The 22,547-nt window shown below is 40.7% G+C and overlaps 1 protein-coding gene across 2 annotated transcripts in view; it reads left to right on the top strand.

Moving 5' to 3' along the window:
- The first annotated feature begins 4,457 nt into the window (after positions 1-4,457).
- RNGTT (RNA guanylyltransferase and 5'-phosphatase) overlaps positions 4,458-22,547 on the top strand; it is a 233,538-nt gene continuing 215,448 nt past the window's right edge. For both annotated transcript variants that reach the window (XM_052645721.1, XM_052645722.1), the window contains exons 1-4: positions 4,458-4,641; positions 13,477-13,586; positions 21,135-21,238; positions 21,329-21,417. In XM_052645721.1, coding sequence (XP_052501681.1) covers positions 4,578-4,641; positions 13,477-13,586; positions 21,135-21,238; positions 21,329-21,417 — 367 coding nt within the window. In that variant the 5' untranslated portion in view covers positions 4,458-4,577. The remainder of the gene's footprint in view (positions 4,642-13,476; positions 13,587-21,134; positions 21,239-21,328; positions 21,418-22,547) is intronic.

Raw genomic sequence — 22,547 nt, forward strand, 5'->3', positions numbered from 1 at the left:
TGCCTGGAAAGTCCCATGGATGAAGGACCCTGGTGGGCTGTAGTCCACGGGGTCGAGAAGAATCGGACATGACTGAGTGACTTCCCTTTCACTTTTCACTTTCATGCATTGGAGAAGGAAATGGCAACCCACTCCAGTGTTCTTGCCTGGAGAATTCCAGGGATGGGGGAGTCTGGTGGGCTGCTGTCTATGGGGTCACACAGACATGACTGGTGACTTAGCAGCAGCAGCAGCAGGAAATAAAAACATGAAGGACAACTAATCATAAATAGACAATGAGGCTTTACGCTCTAGATAACTGAATAATTTTTTTAGAAAACTGAAGTACAGTTGATTTGCTGCTGCTGCTGCTAAGTTGCTTCAGTTGTGTCCAACTCTGTGCGACTCCATAGACAGCAGCCCACCAGGCTCCCCCGTCCCTGGGATTCTCCAGGCAAGAACACTGGAGTGGGTTGCCATTACAACATGTTAATTTATGGAAGGTGATTTTGACTTTGCTCAAGATATCTCATTTCCCGCATCTCCTAGTACTACCAAACCAAACTTGGTCCACTCCGTCACACAGTAAAACTCATCTATGGACACCAGGTTGTGGCGAAGGAAAGGCATTTATTGGACACCAGACATGTAGTCCAAGGCAGCTAGTACTCAAAAAAGCCCAAACTCCTCAACGGATTTCAAGGAGGCATTTTTAAAGGCAAGGAGAGGGACTTCCCAGGTGGTCCAGTGGTTAAGGCTCTCCATTGCCATTGCAGGGGGCCCCTGTTCAGTCCCTGGTCAAAGAAACTAGATCCCACGTACTGCAACTAAAAAAAAAAAAGAAAAAAAATCCCGCAACTAAACATCCCTCATGTCGGCTGGAAGATCCTATATGCCATAACTAAGACCTGGTGAAGCCAGGTGAGGGAGGGGAGTCACAGGGTATCTGATCAGCTTATGCATCATTTTCTTATTGGCTGATGTTGATGTTACAGGGGTTAACATTATCAATCCTCAGGCTCCTGTAGGTTAGGGGGCTACACGCTCTAGTCATAATGTACTGTTATGTTCTATGTTATTATATTAGCTTAGTGGGGGTTTTATTTTTTTGGCTACTCTGAGAGGCTTGCAGCATCTTAGCCCCCTGATCAGGGATCAAATCTGTGCGCCCTCTGCAGTGGAAGCGTGGAGCCCTAACCACCAGATTGCCAGGTAGTTCCGTTGATGGGGGTTTTAGCATCTGTAGAACAACTCAGAAAATGCACATGAGATGTTCAGAGAGGAGGTTAAGCAGAGGACATGGTGGGAGGGGTCTGTCCCAGGAAGGATACTGCTGGGTTCCACTTGCAGTATTCAAAAAAAGGGAGGGACAAGGAAGGCGATTTTTAAGACCTGTGTTGCAGTTTCTGACTTTTCAGAAAAACGGAATGGTTCTCTGAAAAAGGAAGACATAGAGCAGCCAAATTCCTGGGATTCGGAAGGACTTATGTTTCTGCAAGTCTGGATGTGCTTCCAGAAGTCATGGTGGGTATCATGGATTGAATTGTCCCAAAAGATATGTTTAATTTCTGACCTTGTACTTTTGAGTGTGGCTTTATTTGGAAGTAGGTTTTTGCAGATCTAATCTTGATGAGTTTACACAGGATGGGGCCGGAATTCAATGGATAGACTGGAAATTTGGACATAGCCCCACATAGAGAGGGCTTCCCAGGTGGTGCTAGTGGTAAAGAACCCACTTACCAATGCAGAAGACATAAGAGACATGGGCTCTATCTTTGTGACTTACAGCTTGGAGCCAGGTGTTGTTGTTGTTGTTGTTCAGTCACCCAGTCATGTCTGACTCTTTGCAACCCCATGGACTACAGCACGCCAGGCCTCCCTGTCCTTCACCAACTCCTGGAGCTTGCTCAAACTCATGTCCATTGAGTCTGTGATGCCATCCAACCATCTCATCCTCTGTTGTCCCCTTCTGCTCTTGCCTTCAATCTTCCCCAGCATCAGGGTCTTTTTCAATGAGTCAGCTCTTCTCATCAGATGGCCAAAGTATTGGAGTTTCAGCTTCAGCATCAGTCCTTCCAATGAATATTCAGGACTGATTTCCTTTAGGATTGACTGGTTTGATCTCCTTGCAGTCCAAGGCACTTTCAGGAGTCTTCTCTAACGCCACAGTTCAAAAGCATCAATTTTTTGGTATTCAGGTTTCTTTATGGTCCAGCTCTCATATCCATACAGTACTACTGGAAAAACTATAGCTTTGACTGTAGGGACCTTTGTTGGTAAAGAAATGTTTCTGCTTTCTTTAGGTTAAATTCCTGTGGTGACAAGGAGACGGGGGGGGGGGGTGGGGGGGGGTGGGGGGGGGGTGCCATCTTTCTTCCTGTTTACAAAGAGGTGGCTCTCTAGACCTTGAGAAAAGTTCTTGGGTTGTAAAGCAGGCAAGAGGCTTACTGAGCTGTTCAAAAGACTTATATATAGGTATCAAAGCGATGGGGCAGGATTTACAAATAAAAGTTTTTGAAAGAAAATGTTCTAGGAAAGGGGAAAGTCTTTTTCCTTTTTGTCAACAGGGAAAATTCAATCTTATTTACCCCTACTCTCACCTCTCTGCCGTTTTCCAAGAGGAAAAACAGATGCCCATAGAGTGACCAACGTGAGTCCTCCCTGGCTTTCTGGAACCACAAACACATTCTCATTAACATGTCTTGACTTCCTCTTTGCTCCAACTCCACTCTGCCAGCAGACACTAGAATTGGCCATCATCTGGGCAGATTGCTGGTTTGTAAGGCAACTGAGTCTTATCTTTTCCTGTTAGCAGAGGACTGTTACTTTCACTAAAAGGTCTCAACAGATACAACAGCCAGACAGACCAGGAGTGCCAACTAATTCAGGCTCTCTCAAACATAGAGAGCCCCTTTCTATGGGGAGAATTCTGATCATATTGAGAGGGCCCACAAGTTTCTCACCAGCACTTTAACATCAGATCCCCAACCTCCAGGATCTAATGCCTGATGATCTAAGGTGGAGTCGGTGTCATAATAATAGAAATAAAAGTGCACAATGAATGAAATGTGCTTGAATCATCCTGAAACCAACCCCCTCTCCCCAGCCTGGTCCGTGGAAAAACTGTCTCTCATGAAATTGGTCAAAAAGGTTGAGGACCACTGCTTTAACACACATTCCCTGCCCTGTCCCAAACCGCATTCTCTTGCAGTTCAAATACAGCACTGATATTTAAAACCAACCTGTTAACACTATAATTAACTTGCCGGCATCCAGCTTTATATTTAATACTTTAACTAAATTAGTCTGGTAGCTATAGAAAGTCTTAACAGGACAGTTTATAAAATGAGCTCCCAATCGCCTGGAATTGGAAGATGCTTCCAATTTGGTAAGCCAAATTGAGAACACTGCCGCGTAGCGGTACTCCACTGAGCAATTCCTGCCTTTGCTAATTACACACATTAGGTGGTAACTTTCAGACTCCCAAATACACTATAAAACTGCTCCAGAAATGTAGAAACAAAACTCATAAAGCACGGTTTGGGGTTAATTTCAGATGCTTCATGGATCCGTAGAAACACATCCCCAAAGAGAAATCCCTCGTTTCTGGTGCTCCAATCTCTCGCCCTTAGATTTTCTCTAAAGCTTGTTCCGCTAATCCAAGTCAGGAAGAACTTTTCAAATTCCCAATCAAATCCAGATCCTGCCGAAACGCCAAACTTGGCCGAAAAAAGGGCGATCAGGCTCTTGGGGTATGACGGCAGCGGGAAAGCCCCTTTCGTCAGTAAAACAGATAGATGCCTTAACGAAATCTGCGGACCACTCTCCGTCTGGAAAGAGGCTTGGTTTCCTTTCATTCTCCAGGGTTTCCATCGGCTGTCGAGACAGAAATGTAAAGAACGGTAGTTCTGCGGTATCTCGTATTATGGTAGCAGCAGCTGCTGCTGCTGCTGCTGCTAAGTCGTTTCAGTCGTGTCCGACTCTGTGCGACCCCATAGACGGCAGCCCACCAGGCTCCTCCGTCCCTGGGATTCTCCAGGCAAGAACACTGGAGTAGGTTGCCATTTCCTTCTCCAACGCATGAAAGTGAAAAATGAAAGTGAAGTCGCTCGGTCGTGTCTGACTCTTCGCGACCCCATGGACTGCAGCCTACCAGGCTCCTCCGTCCATGGGATTTTCCAGGCAAGAGTTTCGGAGCAGGGTGCCTTCTCCCACTATAGCAGCCGAGCATGTGCAAAGCCGCCCACAGAGCCCTCCGAGATCTTGGCGGGGCGGGGCGAGGGAAGACCCGCCCCTTCCATTCGCCTTGGCCTTAACTCCTTCCCATCCCTCCGCCAGCTTCTCTTTTTCACCTCTGACCTCGGAAAGAAGTGGGTGGGGCCTTTGGGGGCGGAAGTGGCGGTGCATTGTGGGCTCGTCTAGAGTTGAGCCTGAATGGAAGTGGCGCGCCGCCGCTGACATTACCCGCGTCCGAGCGGCTAGGGTTCGGACGCCGTCCGGGATTCGGGTACCTCAGACCTGCGGTTCAGAGGGGATCGCGAGGAGGCGGCCGCTAGGCCGAGCGTTGGTGGAGGGGCGACTGTGCGCGGCCCCAAGACATGGCTCACAACAAGATCCCGCCGCGGTGGCTAAACTGTCCGCGGCGCGGCCAGCCGGTGGCAGGTAACCGGGACTGGGGTGTTCGAGTCCCCGCGCACGGGCGGGTCCGGGGGTGGGCTGAGGAGGTGCAGCTTTCGGTAGTGGTGTTTCAGGACCGAGATGTGCTTGGTCCGATGAAGCTTCGTGGATGAATGTTTGGGAACCTGGACTGGAGGGAATAGGGGCACTTGTCATTCTTCAGTAAGGCTAAATGTTGCGAACAGGAAGGTAGATAGGCGGTTTCTGTGTGGCAGGAACTGAGGACACAAGAACTCGAGGGGCAGTACTTTGAAGCTTAGGTCAAGAGTTTTGTAAACCTTTCAGGGTTCTCGGAAGGGTGTGGGTCTTGAGATGAAGGAGGGCTTAAGAGGAGGAAAGGCTGTTCTCAGTGGTGAAATTGATCCACACCGAGACTGGAGGTTTTTGTTTTGCTTAGTTTTTTAAAATCTTTTTTTTTTTTTTTTAAGAATGACTTTTGAGGACTTTTTCATTTTTGAGTTTGACCCAACAGACTTTAAATTTAAAGTGTACAGTTGGATAAATTTTGACTCCCGCACACCCGCTATGAAACACAAGAATGAAACACAGGATAGTGAACATAATCATCACCTCTTCAGGTTTCCTCCAGCCCTTGATAATCCCTCTCTCTGCAGGCAACCGGTAATCTGCTGTCACTATAGATTTAGTTTGCGTTTGGTATAATTTTTAAAATAAATGGAAACATACTCTCTTTCGGGGACTATCTCTGGCATCTTTCACTCAGCATTATTATTTTGAGATTTATATGTGTGCTTGTGTGTGTCATTAACTCATCCCTTATTACTGCCAAGTAGTAGTCTATTGTTATAGCTACACCAGTTTAAATTAGATTTGTTTATTCATTCATTCATTGATGGTCCTTTGGGTTTTCAGTTTCTGGCTGTTGCATACTAACTTACTGTGAACATTCACGTACAGTTCTTTGCATGGGCATGTGTTTTCTTTTCCCCTGTGTAAATCTTTAGGAGAGGGATGGATCATACAGTAGGTGTACATTTAACCTTTCAAAAAACTGCCCAACTCTTTTCAAAGTCCTAACATTTTGCATTCCTGCCTATCTGTATGAGGATTCTTCTTTGCTCCATATCCTAACACTTGATTTGGTCAGTCTTTTTAATATTACCCATTCTTTACCAACTGAGCTCTCAGGGTAGCCCCAGTAGGGGCTTAGTACTGTCTTATTGTGGTTTGATGTTGAGCATCTTTTCATGTGCTTCTTGGCAGTTCACATATCTTCTTTTGCAAAATGTCCACATCTTTTGCTGATTTTAAAAATATTTATTTTTATTTATTTGACTGTGCAGGGTCTTAGTTGTAGCACTTGGGATCCACGATCTTCGTGTGACACTGGAGATCATAAGATGGGGCATGTGGAATCTTTAGCTGTGGTATGCAAACTCTTAGTTGCAGAATGTAGGATTTAGTTCCCTGGCCAGGGATCCAACCTAGGACCCCTGCATTGGGAACTCAGAGTCTTAGCCACTGGGTCACCAGGGAAGTTCCTTTGCTGATTTTTAAAATTGGGTTGTTTTATTTGTGAGTTGTTATTGTTCTTTATATGTTGTAAATACAAGTCCTTTTTTGTTGTTCAGTTGCTAAGTCATGTCCAACTCTTAGCAACCCCTTGAACTGCAGCACGCCAGGCTTCCCTGTCCTTCATTATCTCCTGGAGTTTGCTCAGACTCACATCCACTAAGTCGGTGATACCATCCAACCATCTCATCCTCTGTTACCCCTTCTCCTTTTGCCCTCAGTCTTTCCCAGCATCAGGGTCTTTTCCAGTGAGTTGACTCCTTGCATCAGATGGCCAAAGTATTGGAACTTCATATGCTTTTCAAGTCTTTTCTCCAGTTTGTGGCTTGCCTTTTCATTCTCTCAACAGTTTCTTTTGAAGAATTAAAGTTTTAAATTTTAACTAACTTCAACCTAATCCTTTTTCTAGAAGATGTTTTGAAACAAAATTAAAGGATTTTGCAGTGAACTATGCATGCTTACTAATTATATACACATCTTTAGTATGTCTGCCTAGTTATTTTAAATTGTTGGAAGAAAAGATTCCGTAGTCATTTTTTAATTCATGTTTTCTGATTCTTCTGGTTTGTCAGCTTTTCTTCACATTTTATATTAAATCTTCAGTCAGTAAAACCATATAAATGATGGATAAAAGTCTTATTGAAAGATAATCTAAATAAGTCTTAGGGTGAAGTAATGTTTTTCCTTAACAAAAATGAAATAATTTTCTTTATGTTCTAACCATTTTTATAGGCATTTTCACTTGTAGTTGATAGTCATTATACTTTCTTTAGATGAATTGATTACAGTTCTTTACATTTTTCTTTATAGGTCTTACTCTTCAGACATTTTGACTTTTTCCCCTTGTTATCTCTAACTTAGTATTGAATCCTTTTTTTTTTTTTTTTACATTTCCCCCTCTATAGAGTTATGAAGAAACCTCTGAACTTAGATGTCTGACTTCTTTTTTAACTTGGTGCATGTTTCCTGGATGCTTTATTATTAGAGTTACCTGCTACATTTATTTGTGAGAAAAACAAAATCATAAAGAAGATCTTGTCAAAAGAGAATTATTTTTTATTTGGAATTAGAAAAACAGCTTAAAAGTCAGGATTTTAATGTATTCTGCTCATGGCGATGACAAATATCAGGATACTGACTTCATGGTAGATAAAGGGACGCATGTATGTACTGACTGGGGGTGGACAGCAGCCGGTGAAGTGCTAAGCCCCAGACAGCTTTATACCACTCTAAGAAACAGAGTTGTGTGCTTTTCTTTTCTTTTTCCCTCTCCAGGAGATAAGGGTCAGAAATAAAAAAGTTTTCCTTTTTATTGTATTGGAGTATTTTGACCCCCAAAAGCTAGACTTTTAATTATTGTGTTCCCTGAGTCACTAAACTCACCTCATCTGAGCAGTTGTGGGCCCTGGACAGAACCCCAGGCCTCCTGACAACCAGCTGGATCTTTACTGGTAATCAGGTGTGCTTTGGCTTGTGACCCTGGTTAAAAAGTAAGGAAGACAACATAAAATTCTTGATAAATCTCTCTGAATTTACCTTAAAATTCTGTGTCCTAGAAGTGTTCATGACACATTGTGTATTTTAGATAATGCAAGGTTGGCAGTGTTTTATAGTAGTAGAACAAGAAATGCTAGCTATATTATTGCAAGCTTTAGAGAAAAATAAGGAATCATTCATATTCTCAATTTCTACCTCCTGTTTTCTTCCTCTTATTTTTTTTTCATTAGAAAAGGAATTCATGCTTATTGTATAATTTCTTTGATATTTTGCACATTTAGGAAAATATGTTATGACTGCTAAATTTTCTCATTGTAAACATTAGGATGACTTGTTCTGTCAGTCGTGTCTGACTCTTTGTGACCCCATAGACTAGCACTCCAGGCTTCCCTGTCCATCACCAACTCTTACTAGTACTATACAAGTTCGTAATTTTTCTGAATCAGAAAGAAGATGGTACTAATTATAAAAATAATCTGTTCCCCACTGAAGTTCATTTTTCTACTTAAACCAGACTTCCAGTGAGAGAGCTCCTGGAGATAGGACCTTTCTCCTGAGGCTTTATTTCTGAAGAATTCTTTTTTTTTTCCTCTGAGTGATGGATTCTAGGTGAACACTTTGAAGAAAACTGGCTTCTCATTTCTTAAAGGCAGATTATTCAGCATAACAGTTTATATATACTATGTGTAAAGAACTTCCTGGGAACTAACTGTGGGACTATAAATATGATAGTCTTATGAGAATAATGGTGACTTTGAAGTCATTTTACTTAGCAAGTATTTGTGTATACTTTGTGCTGGTTTTTGGGACTTGGGAGATGATTAAGATATAGTCCCTCACCTTAAAGAGCATATAGTTTCTTGGAAGTAGTAAACCATCATTTTTAAACAAAGTTTTGTTATAACAAGTACAGTAATGACTCTATTATAGAATATTATGGGATACTAGAGGTGATAAACCCAATTCTTTGTTTGAGGTTAGGGAAGAAGAAAGGGTTCAGGGAAGAAAGCGTTCAGGAAGGGTTCACACTTCCTAGAGGAAGTGTGTGTGAGTTATCTTGAATAAATAGAAGTTTGCTAGATAGAGGGAATTCTCTGGCGGTCCTCCTCTGACTGCCGAGGGCTGGGTTTTGATCTCTAGTCAGGGAACTAAGATCCCACAAGTTGCACAGGCTGACCCCCCCCCAAAATATGCTAGATATATTGTTGGTTTTTTTTTTGTTGTTGTTGTTGTTTTTATTTTAAAGGTTTCTGTTAGGATAGGATGATGATGGAGAGATCTCAGCCTTAAAATGAGGATGTGGATATGAGGATGGAGTGTTTGAGCTAGGTCCTAAAGGCTTTAGGGTGTGATAAGGGATTTTAATATTTATATACTTTCAAACTGCACTGGCAAACCATTGCCATTTCTTAAGCACTGGGGTGAGGTGATTTGACTTCAGTTTAAAGAAGCTCACTTTGATTGCTCTGTGATTGATGAAAGAGACAAGAATGAGAGTGGGGAGACTATTTAGGAACTTTCATGGTAGTCTGGGTGAAAGAATGGTGATGGTTTAGAAGTAGAGTTGGAGTAGTGGGCTTCCTTGGTGGCTCAGCAGCAAAGAATCTGCCTGCATTGTGGGAGATGCAGGTTCATTCCCTGGGTTGGAAAGATCCCCTGGAGGAGTCATCCAACCCACTCCAGTATTCTTGCCTGGAGAATCCCATGGACAAAGGAGCCTGGTGGGCTACGGTCCATAGGGTTGCAAAGAGTTGGACACGACGGAAGCAACTGAGTGTGCATAGGCTGATTGGAGAAAATTAAAGGGGAAGATGAACTTCCCCAGTTGCTCAGCCGTAAAAGAATGAACCTGCAATGCAGGAGACGAGGGTTTGATCCCTGCCCGCCCCCCCCTCCCCCCCCCCCCCCGGGTTGGGAAGATCCCCTGGAGAAAGGAAATGGTGGCCCACCCCGGTATTCTTGCTTGGAAGATCCCAATCCATGGGATCACAGAAGAGTAGGACACGACCTGCCACTAAACAACAACGACAACAAGGAGGGAAAATAGACAGGACTTGGATTGTTGGATTTAGAATGAGAGCAAGAAAGTCAAAACTTAGTCCTAGGTTTCTGCTTATGCAGTGGGATGATTGGTACCATTAGGGCTTATTGGGGGAGGGAGTGGAAGGCAAGTTGGAAGACCCTGACTGCACAGGTAGAGATGTTGAGTACACAGCTGGATATATGGTTTGGAATTCAAACAAGTTCGAGTTGTAGATGTACATTTAAGGATCATTAGCGTAAAGAAAGTATTTAAAAGCATGATATTTGATTATTCAGGATAAGTAATGCTAGTTTCTCTGACAGGCAACTCCTCAAACTAAACGAGTCTAGTGTTATGAAAGCCAAGATAATTTTTCAAGAAGCAAGGAAGAGTCAGATGTATGAGATACTGCTAAGACGTAAGATATTAGAAAAGTTGGTAACCACACAGAAGGGAGGAAAGGTTGATGTCCTTGTGAAGGCAAAATGGAAAGGAATCCAGAGCAGAAGGGAAGGGATTTGCCATTAATGGGAGGAAAGACAGAGGATGAAAGAGAAAATGGACTCGAGAAAATGGACAGAAAGGTTTATAACTATAAGGGTGAGGCAAGTTTCAGTGGTGGAGAGGTGCTGTTGAATAGCAGTTTTATTTGTGGACTCCATGTCCAGATCACCTAGGTTTGAATCACTGTTCTCTCATTTACTAGAAGTGTGACAGTTTTCAAATTATTTAATTTGTCTTGCCTTGATTTCCTCATCTGTAAAATGGGGATAATAACATTATGTATGTTTATGTTCAGTTCACTTCAGTCTCTCAGTTGTGTCTGATTCTTTGCGACCCCATGGACTGCAGCACGCCAGGCCTCCCTGTCCATCAGATGTTAGGAGTAAATTAATAAATCTATGTAAAGTGTTTTAAACAGTGTCTGGTATGTGTTAAACATAAGAAATTGCTTCTTTTTGCCTTTTCTTTTCAGTAATGTATAACATGAAGCCAGCAGTTGAAAAAGGGGGTAGAGGAGCTTAGTATATTTTAAAAATGAGAAAAAGATGTGAAACAGAAGATTGCCTTTGAAATTGGTGATTATAATTTATATTGTCACCCATATGAGATTTTCTCTAGGAGTCGAGCCGCATAGGGGTAGGCCCAAAGAAATCAGGTGGTTGGGTTTAGTTAGGTCTGGGGTTTTTTCAGGATAGTGTGGCTGAGCAGTAGGGGAGGAGCACAGAGTTAAGGGTATGCAGGGGAAATAGGATGAGATCTCTGAGATGACAATGAGAAGAGAGGTTTAGTGGGATGAAACTTCTAACGTACCTTATTATTATTTATTATGTTTCTTGTTTGTGGTTTACTCAATAGAAATTAGGCTTCATGAGGGCAGGGAGTTTTTTATCTGTTTTTTTTAGTTCTTTTCACTAATATATTCCATGCATCTAGAATAATGCCTGTTACGTAATAGGCACTTGAAGTGAAGTGAAGTGAAATTGCTCAGTCGTGTCCGACTCTTTGCAACGCCGTGGACTGTCCATAGGATTCTCCAGGCAAGAATACTGGAGTGGGTTGCCATTTCCTTCTCCAATAGGCACTTAATAAATAGTAAATAAACTAAATGAAGTATAATAATCTAGGTGAGATGGTAGAAGTGGTCAGATTCTGGATGTATTTTGAAGACAGATCTGATAGGATTTTGCTGATGGATTGGATGTGGGGTGTGTAAGAAAGAGATGGATCAAGGATAAGGCCACAGCTTTTGCCCTAAACTGTTAAAAAAAAGGGTGTTACATTTGCTGAGATGGGGAGGACCTTAAGAGGAGTTTGAAAATTGAGAGCTCAGATTTGGATACCAAGTCTGAGACACCTGTTAGACATCCCATTGGAGAAGGAAATGGCAACCCCCTCCAGTGTTCTTGCCTGGAGAATCCCAGGGACGGCGGGGCCTGGTGGGCTGCCGTCTGTGGGGTCGCACAGAGTCAGACATGACTGAAGCGACTTAGCAGCAGAAGACTAGTAGGTCAGGTCAGTGATTTGATGTTTGATTCTAGAGTTAAGGGAGACGTTCGGCACAGAGTTCCACGTTGGTGAGTCATTAGTGCCTTGATGGCTTTTAAACCTGTGAGACCAAATGAGACACCAAGGCAGAGAGTGTAGAAAGAAAGGAGGTACAAAGACCGAGCCCTGGGACAAAACAGAGGGGCCAGGGCGATGAGGAGGAGCTAGTAAAGGAGACTGAGAAGGAGAGGCCAGGCAGAGGGGAGAAATGGGAGGATGCAGTGTCCTGGAAGCCTTGTGAAGAAAGCGATTCAGGAACTCCCTCTGAGTTAAAAATGATCGGTTTTTGAGAACTGAGTGATGGAGGTTACTGTTGATCTTGAGTGGTTTTGTAGAAAATGTTCAGTTGCTAAGTCATATCTGACTCTTTGTGGAAAATAAAAACAGAAAAAGAAAATGATCTTTTTATTGGTTTTGGCTAAAGTCTATGGACACATGTTAAGACTTCGCTTAGGTATGATTTTAGGTAGATGTTTATACTTAGTGATTTTATAATATAAATCAGCTAAAATAGATGATTTAAAAATTGATTTTATAAGATAACTTCCCCTATGTTCACACGGTGATTCAGAAAAAAAAGGCCAAAAAGTTAGTTTTGCTGAAATTAGAGTCACTGATAGTTGTTTGGTGAGTGATTTTGGTTAGTATGCTTCTCACCCTGATTCTTCTTCTGGGATGTAGGATAAGGTCTGTAAAATGGAGAAAGTGTTGCCAAAATCTTGGCTGTCTGTGCACCAATGCCAAACAGAAATATGGAGACAGAGTTATGGAGGAGAGGGAAAGAGTGGCCTTATTATTTTGGCAGGCAAAGGGGGAACTTAGGAGGCTAGCGCCTGAAAAACTGTGTCCCCCTTCCCTGAATAGGGAGAGGTTAGAACCTTCCCTGGTAGCTCAGAGATTAAAGCGTCTGCCTGCAATGCGGGAGACCTGGGTTCGATCCCTGGGTCGGGAAGATGCCCTGGAGAAGGAAATGGCAACCCACTCCAGTATTCTTGCCTGAAGAATCCCATGGAAGAGAAGCCAAATACGACTGAGCGACTTAACTTAGATAGTCAGACAGGGGTATGTGGTAATTATCAAGGCAGTAACAGTCTTCATTCCTTCAAGTTTCAAAAGGGTGGGGTTGCTGACAGGATTAGGGTGTGTACAGGGTCCTAGGTGGTCTCCTGATCTTGATGAGCCTTTCTGCTCCCCTTGCCTCAGGTGGTTTCCTTGCTGCTCCTCCTCTGATCACCATCTTGATCATGGAGGCTCTGAGTCTTGCCTTTAAGGAATGGGGGACAAAAAGGCCTCCATGCCCAGGAGCCCCACAGGGCCCTGCTCGGCATCAGAAGTTCCAATTTCATATTAAAAAAGCGTAATAGCAACTTCAAAGAATTGATTTTCATTATCAGTTTTCTGGTACTATATCTTTAAAGGTTTTAAGGCAGTAACTTTGTAATATAGTGGTTTAGAACTTTCTGGACATCTTTCTGGACATTCCATTTACTGGTAATTTCTTTTGCTCTTATATTGATTGTCGATTTCTAGAATATATATTGGATATATTGAATATAAAATATAGTGCCCTTTAAAAGTATAGAATAGGTTGAGAGTATTTTATGAACAATTTCATTAAAAATATTGTAAGAAGGTGATTTTGAGAATTGCTAATTATAGAGTTTTAACCCAGAACATTTTTGTTAATGAAAATTATTACCTATCTTTATGTTATTTAGGAAGATTCTTACCTCTGAAAACAATGTTAGGACCAAGATATGACAGTCAAGTTGCTGAAGAAAATCGATTCCATCCTAGTATGCTTTCAAATTATCTGAAGAGTCTGAAGGTAAGAAGCAAAACATTTTTGATATTGATTTATCATACTTTATCCCTTTCTTGTTTTTCAGGTGGCTTTCTAAAAGAAAACTTCTTACTTTGAAATAATTAACTCAGAGCAAGTTGCAAAAGTTGTACGTAGAGTCTATGAACCCTTCTCTCAGTTTTTCCCAATGGTGACATCTTATGTGATTGTAGTATAATATCAAAAGCAGGAAATTGACATTGGTACAGTACTGACTGGATTGTAGACCTAAAAGTCTTTTACCAGTGTTTATGTGCATTCATTTGTGTTTATGTGTGTAAAGTTCTGTGCCGTTCGACCTGCTAACTTGTTTTCTGTCTGTAGTTTTGTCATTTTCTGAATGTTATATAAATGGAATGAAACAGTTTGTGACCTTTCAGGATACACTTAAAAAAATGCTTTAAGTTTATTTTTGGCTGTGCTGGGGTCTTCCTTGCCGCACTCAAGCCTTCTCTAGTTGCAGGGAGTGGAGGCTACTCTTTGTTGTGGTATGTAGGCCTCTCATTGCTGTGGCTTCTCGTGTTGTGGCTCTAGGCATGTGGGCTTCAGCATTTGTGGTTGCTGGGTTCTAAAGCACAGGCTCAGTTGTTGCTCATGGGCTTAGCTGCTTGCAGCATATGGGATCGAACCCATGTCTTCTGTGTTGGCAGGTGGATTCTTTACCACTGAGCCACCCGGGAAGCCCCCGGGATACACTTTCTTCCACTAAGCATAATGCTGCTGAGGTCCTCCAGGTTTTTGCATGAATCGATGAAAGTTGTGGTCATATTTATTGCTGAATAGTATTCAGTTGTATAGCTATGCCAGAGTTTAACCATTCTCCTCCCACTGAATGGTTAAGTAACCATTTAGCCATTTTGAGTTGTTTCCAGCTGTGGGGTATTGTGAATCAGGTTGCTGTGAAGGTTTATGTACAGGTATTTGTGTGAATGTTAAGTTTTTATTTTTCTGGAACAAATAGCCAAGACTAAGATTGTTGAGCACGTGGTTAGTTTTACAGAAAAGTGCCAAACTATTTTTCTAAACAAAACGTTGTAATTTTTTATGTTATTCTGACATCACACTGATTATATTAGTTTCTGGGCCTCCCTGGTGGCTCAGGTGGTAAAGAACCTGCCTACAATTTAGGAGACCTGGGTTCAATCCCTGGGTCAGGAAGATCCCCTGGAGAAGGGAATGGCAAGCAACACCAGTATTCTTGCCTGGAAAATTTCATGGACAGAGGAACCTGGTGGGCTGCAGTACATGGGATTGCAAAGAGTCAGACACGACTGAGCGGCTGACACACCAACAACAGGGCTACTTTGACAAATTACTGGAAACTTGGTGACTTAAAACAGCAGACACATATCCTCTCACAGTTCTGGAGGCTAGAAATTCCACAGCAAGGTGTTGGAGAGGTTGGCTTTTCCTGGAGTCTTGGAGGAGAATCTCTTCCATTCTTTTCTCCTAGCTGCCAGAGATGGCCAGCAGGCCTCAGTATTCCTAGGCTTGCAGCTCCTTTAGCTGTCTCTGCCTGCTCCTTCTGTTTGTCATGTCCAAATTTCCCACTTATAAGGACACCCTAATCCAGTATGACCTCATTTAATTAATTTTTTTTTGGCCACACCATGTGACTTACAGGATCTTAGTTTCATGACCAGGGAAGGTTTCATGATCACCTGCAGTGGAAGCTTGGATTCCTAACCACTGAATTGCCAGGGAATTCCCCTGTATGCCCTCGTCTTGATTATATTTGCAAAGACTCTATAACCTTCTTTCAAATAAGGTTGTACTCATAGGTACTGGGAGTTAAGGCTTGAATATGTTTTTAGGGGGCATAATACAACCCATAACACCTACCATTGTTACTCTTTTTAAGTGATGGTTTTTATTGAATGCTCCTTGGAAAAATAGTTATGAAAAACCTAGACAGTATACTAAAAAGCAGAGCCATCAGTTTGCCACCAAAGGTTCATATAGTTAAAGCTATGGTTTTTCCAGTAGTCATGTATGGAAGTGAGAGTTGGACCATAAAGAAGACTGAGTGCCGAAGAATTGATGCTTTTGAACTGTGGTTGGAGAAGACTCTTGAGAGTCCCTTGGACTGCCGGGAGATCAAACCAGTGAATCCTAAAGAAAATCAATCCTGAATATTCATTGGAAGGACTGATGCTGAAGCTGAAGCTCCATTACTTTGGCCACCTAGTGAGAAGAGCAGACTGATTGGAAAAGACCCTGATGCTGGGAAAGATTGAAGGCAAGAAGAGAAGGGGGTGACAGAGGATGAGATGGTTGGATGGCATCACGGACTCAATGGATATGAGTTTGAGCAAGCTCTGAGAGATGGTGAAGGACAGGGAAGCCTGGCATGCTGCAGTTCATGGGGTTGCAAAGAGTTGGACATGACTTAGCGACTGAACAACAGTTAGTACATTCAGCAAATGTTGGTGCCTATTACATGCGAGTTTCCTGTTACAGGATAGTAAATATACCACTTAGTTTTTGATACCTGTTACTTATCCCTGTTCTTGGTGTAGTTTGGGTCTTCATTTTATATCTTTTATTTTAGCTTATAAACTTTTAATTTTTATCTTCATTATTAATATACATTTTTGAAAGTCATAGTTAACATTTGTAAAGCATTAAATATTCCCAGGCAGAGCACTTAAAGAGCTTGGGTTTAGAAGCCAGTTCGTCTGGGTTTAAATTCTAGTTTGCCACTTACAGCTTTGTGGTCAAGTTACCTAATTTCTTCGTGTTTCAGTTTCCTCATTTGCAAGTAAAATTAGTGCATGTAAAGCATAGAATAGTGCTTGGCACAGAGTAAGGGCTTCATTTAAATCTCACAGCTGTATGAGGTGGATACTGTTATTATCCTTATTTCATGGATTGGGAATCTATAAGGAAAAATGATTATGTATATATGAGTATATGTGTATATAGGCAGATACATTAAAAAACACACATTATTCACACAGACATATCACACACACAGACACGCATTTACACATGTACATATATATGGACTCAGTGCAGCTAAGTCACGTAATAGTTTCCTGGTTTTCTTAGCTAAAGTATTCATATATATTTAGAGAATTCACATTTTCTTGCTCATCCCCACATTTCATTCACTTCTTATTTTGGACCTAGAGACAAACAATATGGGTTCTAATTCTAACTTGTGAGAAGCTGTATTATGGCATTCAAGTCTTTGTGTTTGGCAGAGACTTCCATCTAGAAGCAGTGCTTCCACCTTTTCCCTTTCTATTTGCCATGTAGTAATGGGGCCAGATGCCATGATCTTAGTTTTTTTAATATTTAGTTTTCAGCCGGCTTTTCCCATCTCCTTTACCCTCATCAAGAAATTCTTTAGCATATGCATTAGCAGACATTAAAAGTCCTTGGACCTTATCCTTCTGAGCAAGATAATATAACAGCTGTATAGAACAAAGAGTCCAATCACACATGTTGGTTTAGGATTTAGTTCGGTGTAGCTGAAATGTTGAATTTCCCTGGTGGCTTAGTGATAAAGAATCCTCCTGCCAAGCAGGCAGTGCCTGGGTGGGGAAGATCGCTGGATCAGAAAGATCCCCTGGAGGAGGAAATTGCAACCCACTTGAGTATTCTTGCCTGGGAAATCCCATGGACAGAAGAGCCTGGCAGGCTACAGTCCACGGGGTTGGACATGACTCAGCGACTACACAACAGCAGCTGAAATATTACTGAGTCACTAAACAACTATTAAAAGTCTTTGTCATACATAAAGTTCATGTGACTTTAGTGTTGCAAGGATCCATTTAGTGTTAATGATTAAGACTTGAGCTATATCCTTACCAGTGCTGTGTATAATCTTTTGTACATAGAAAGTCAAAGTTAAGAAAGAAAAGGTCTTTTTTGCTGGGCACATGAAGTTATCCTGAGTTCAGGTCTGGCTTATGGTTCTCTAGCTGAAGCTTCCTCAATAGTTTTCTTCATATTTTTCTTTTAATCGTAGGATATCCTTGAAGGTTGAGGTATGAATGACAATCCATATTACAGTCAGGCTTCTAAGAATAGTCTGTTCATGAGCATAGCAATATGTGTTAACAGCACATATTGCCATTCTTCTTGTCCGGGGATCATCAGTTAATATGGTGTTATCCTTCTGTGCAACCACGTCAGCAAATATGGGAGGACTGTCAGGTTGCTTCGCCCAGACTTTAGCTCTAGTTGCATATATTTCATTTGTGTACCCAAACCCTCCGTCATCTCTGTTAGTAAGGTGGGAGGTTCTTCTCATTTTGTACTTACCACTTACACATGGGAAAATCAGAAGTTGGGCAGTTCTATCATGTTTATTAATAAATAGATCATCCTTTCATCCTTTCCTTAATTTTGTAAAATTATTTGGATTTCTCTTTGGTAGTCTGTAACTACTGCATGGACACAGATGCCTTTTAACACTTAATAGGAGCATTCCTTAATTAACCCAAAGTGCCTGGGAGGCATTTTGATTCCAATACCAGTTGAAATAGCACATATCAATCTTTTTGTAAGTCTCTGTTCAGATAAAGAGCATTAATCCAATCCAGTAGTCTCAGGAGTAGCTTGGAAAAGAGCTAGTGCTCCTGGGCTAATTTCCCCAAACTCAGTTGTTTCAGGATAGAAGTCTGTTTTATGAATCTGTAAATTTGGAATAGTTTTTCTCTTCAAAGGAGTTTCTGATTCTCTAATAGGTCTATTATTTAAAATATTGAGGAAAGTATTTAAAGTTAGTTCTCCAGTTTTTATAAGAGCCCTCTCTTACTAATTAATTAATTATCAATTAATTGCTGTTTAAGAAAACCATTTATTCTTTCAATCCAACCAGGAGCTTGAGGATAATAAGGAATATGAAAGAGCCATTGTATATTATATTCCTGGGCAAACCCTTGTATTAACTTACCTTTAAAATGTGATCCATTGTCCCTCTGAATTTGAAGTGGAACACCATAATGTAAATTAATTATCTCCTCTGTTTTAATAGTATTAGTCTGATTGGCTTTCTTGAAGGGAATGGCCACTAAATATCCATAGGTGTCCATAGCAGTACCTACATATTGACATCCTTCATCTCAAATTAATGGATCAGTATAATCAATTTGCCATAATTGCCCAGGCAGCTTGCCACATGCCAATTGTCCTTTGACTAGCTGTGGTTAAGTGTCTGTGTTCAATATATTGATAAATTGGACATTGTAAAATATTGAATGAGATCCATAATAAAGGAAATACCTTGATTTTGAGCCCATCTGTATGTTGCTTTTTCTCCCACATTGCCACATTTTTGGTGTGCCCACAAAGTCAAAGCTGTGGTTAATCCATTGGCTACCAACCAAGAGTCTTGTTATGTTAATGTTCTGTAGAATGACATTCTGTTAACTTTTTTTGTTTTAGAGCTTCATATACTGCATGTAATTCAGCAAATTGATTACTCTTAGTATAATTCTTTCTGGCCTCTGGAAATTTCCTAATCCAGAAACCCAGGGACATTGTTTTGTCATGTCGTTTTTGCCGTAAGTTCCAATTAGCATATGGTTCATTGATAGATACATGAATTTTATGTCCCTTGGTTATAGCTCATGAGGTGTCTGATCTCCATCCAAAGACAGATTACTGTGATAAGCTTTAGGATAATTCAATTAAACTTTTTAGCAATGAAACATAACAGCAAGGGACTGTCTGGGAACTGAGTCTGGGAGTGAGTCTTGGTCAATGTAGATCTCAATTAGCAAAACTAGAATTTAATATTCAGTGAAACATAATGTTTTTTTGTGAGGGCTTTAACTCTGCAGCCAGTGAAGGCCTTATCCCATCAAATAAAAAATAAGGTTTGTCAGGGAGCTGGGAAAAGCTAAGCAGCCATCTTGAATTTTCCATAGCCCCAGCTGTTTAATTTACAGCTATTGTTTAATCATTTTAAATTCCTTGATTTAGAAGTAAACTGTTACTGGGTCCTAAGGACATCAGGATAGAAAAAGGCTGACAGTTCAGTTCAGCTGACAAGGAGGGGTTAATTTTTTGTAGAATCAAAATGAACTTTATCTGTGGGTGCCACAATCTTCATAGATCATTGTGAAGTAATATTAATATACTTTACCAAAGTAACAAAAGATTTTAAAAACATATATAAATCACTTAAAAGCAAAGAAATTCACATAGTCTGTTTTCAAACACCGCATTCAGGAAAACTTTGTTCTCTTAACAGAGAAAACCAAATTCCAGTCTGATACCAGCTTACTGTTAATAACAAAATTTGTTTATCTAGTTAATTTTAATTTAATCTTAGAAAAGTCCTTTCTGTAAATATTGAAGAGGGGATATTTTTGCAAAGGCATCAGAGAGAAACCAGAGCTGTCTGTAATGACAAAAAGGCTTAAAATGGCATGCTTAAAATCTGATGACAGTCCAAAGTAACTTGGTTACTTTGCTGTGATATGTAACACTTTGAGATAGTAACTAGCATTATGACTAATAACATAATTCAGTACATACCAGAATTTTAGAAACTGCATTTAATTTCTAGGATGTCTATATTAATAACATTTCCCATACAATATAACTTGAGAAAATTTATTACTCATTTGACAATACTGCCCAGATCAGGGGTTGAACTGGTGTCTCTGCATTGGCAGTGGGTTCTTTACCGTAGAGCCACCAGGGAAGCCCAAGGGCATTTTGACTGTACATACTATTCCCCTACGTACTCACTTTGGTGATGGCTGCTGGAATGCTGAGTTGATGTGTGTCTGGAGCTTGTTCAGTTCAGTTCAGTTGCTCAGTCACGTCCGACTCTTTGCGACCCCATGGACCGCAGCACGCTACGCCTCCATGTCCATCACCAACTCCCAAAGTTTACTCAAACTCATATCCATTGAGTCGGTGATGCCGTCCAACCATCTCATCCTCTGTTGTCCCCTTCTCCTCCTGCCTTCAATCTTTCCGAGCATCAGGGTCTTTTGAGTCAGCTCTTCGCATCAGATGGCCAAAGTATTGGAGTTTCAGCTTCAGCATCAGTCCTTCCAATGAATACTCAGGACTGATTTCCTTTAGGATGGACTGTAGTCCAGGGGATTCTCAAGAGTCTTCTCCAGCACCACAGTTCAAAAGCATCAATTCTTGGGTGCTTCTGGAGCTTGAGTTTGGGTGTATTTCAGATAAATGCTATCCCTGTTCTAGCTACTTCTAATAAATCATTGGTGGAGAGACAGATGTAGAAAACTACATTTGCTTTTCAGGTAGGTTTTTGTAATGTTGAAGTGGAGTCTGTTTTGCTTGTATTCTTTTTTTCTTTTGCTTATAGTCTTGTTTCATCATTTGTTTGGGATTAATTTATTTCATTCAGTGCCTAAGTTCTGTGTCTCAAATAAGACTTGAAGAAGTGATATATTCATTGTTACTATGTTGACAGAGTGAAGATAAAATCTTCCTCAGTGTAGATGAATGAACTGGCCCAGAATATTGCCATTCAGTCAACTTATTTTGGAACAGATTCAGTTACTAGGAAATCTCCTTTCTTTCCTTTTGCCTAAGGTTAAAATGGGCTTGTTGGTAGACCTGACAAATACTTCAAGATTCTATGACAGAAATGACATAGAAAAAGAAGGAATCAAATATATAAAACTTCAGTGTAAAGGGTAAGTCATGTATTAAGAGTCTTTAATATTGAAACCTTTTGCTGAAATTTGTCATCTCTACTTAGAAACAAAATGTTTCTGTATTACTAGACATGGCGAGTGCCCTACAACGGAGAATACTGAGACATTTATTCGTCTGTGTGAGCGGTTTAATGAAAGAAACCCACCTGAACTTATTGGTATGTTTGGCTTTACTTTAGCCACTGTTGAGTATCTTCTTTAGTGATTGGGTTTGTATTCTCTTTTTCCAAATGGGTTGATATGGAATTTTTTTTTTCTTTTTAAAGTAATTGCCAAGAAGTGTTTATTAAAGTAATAGTCTATTGAGAACTGCTATTAAAAATTAAAATGTTGTCTATTCGTGATAATATTATGGTAGTGACTGGGATGTTATTTGCCTGGCAGACTTGGTGGGAAACTATAAATGAATGAATGAAGGAATGAATGGTTGTAATCCTTATAACAACTCCATGTGATATGTGGCTGTATCCCTATTCTACAAATAGGAAAACTGAGCCTCAGAAAAATTAAGTAGTTTTTCCTTGTTCACACGTCTAATAACTGTTTAAGCCAAGTTTGTAATGTTTCTGAACCAAGTTTCCAAGTCTCTAATTACATGTAACACTGGTTTCTAGATTGACCACATAAAAGTGAAAAAAATTTCTGTGTTATAGAATAACCAAAACAGAGCAAAATGCCATTTGACAAGTTGAGAGCAATAATTGAGGCTTATATGATAAGATAAAAAATTAATATTCTGATAAAAAGATTCTATAATTCTTCAGGCCAAAGAGACATTCATCATTAGAAAAATATGGAAAACAATGAAAATGCAATACAGATAGCCAAGAAACATGAGAAAAGTTTCATTTTCCCTTGTTAACAAGAAATACAAATTAAAAGATATGTTGTTACATTCCACAATCAAATTTGCAAAGATTTAAAAAAATCATAATGTCAAGGATTGGATAAAATGGATGTACTGAGACATTGTTAATTAAGGTGTTAATTGATATAGCCTCTCTGGAGGGCCATTTTGGTGATTTCTAATGATGCTTATGACCCAGATAATCACGATGATGTGATCACTCGTCTAGAGCCAGACATCCTGGAATGTGAAGTCAAGTGGGCCTTAGGAAGCATCACTACGAACAAAGCTAAGTGGAGGTGATGGAATTCCAGTTGAGCTGTTTCAAATCCTGAAAGATGATGCTGTGAAAGTGCTGCACTCAATATGCCAGCAAATTTGGAAAACTCAGCAGTGGCCACAGGACTGGAAAAGGTCAGTTTTCATTCCAATCCCAAAGAA

The sequence above is a fragment of the Budorcas taxicolor genome, chromosome 9, assembly GCF_023091745.1.
Source record: "Budorcas taxicolor isolate Tak-1 chromosome 9, Takin1.1, whole genome shotgun sequence".
NCBI lineage: Eukaryota > Metazoa > Chordata > Mammalia > Artiodactyla > Bovidae > Budorcas > Budorcas taxicolor.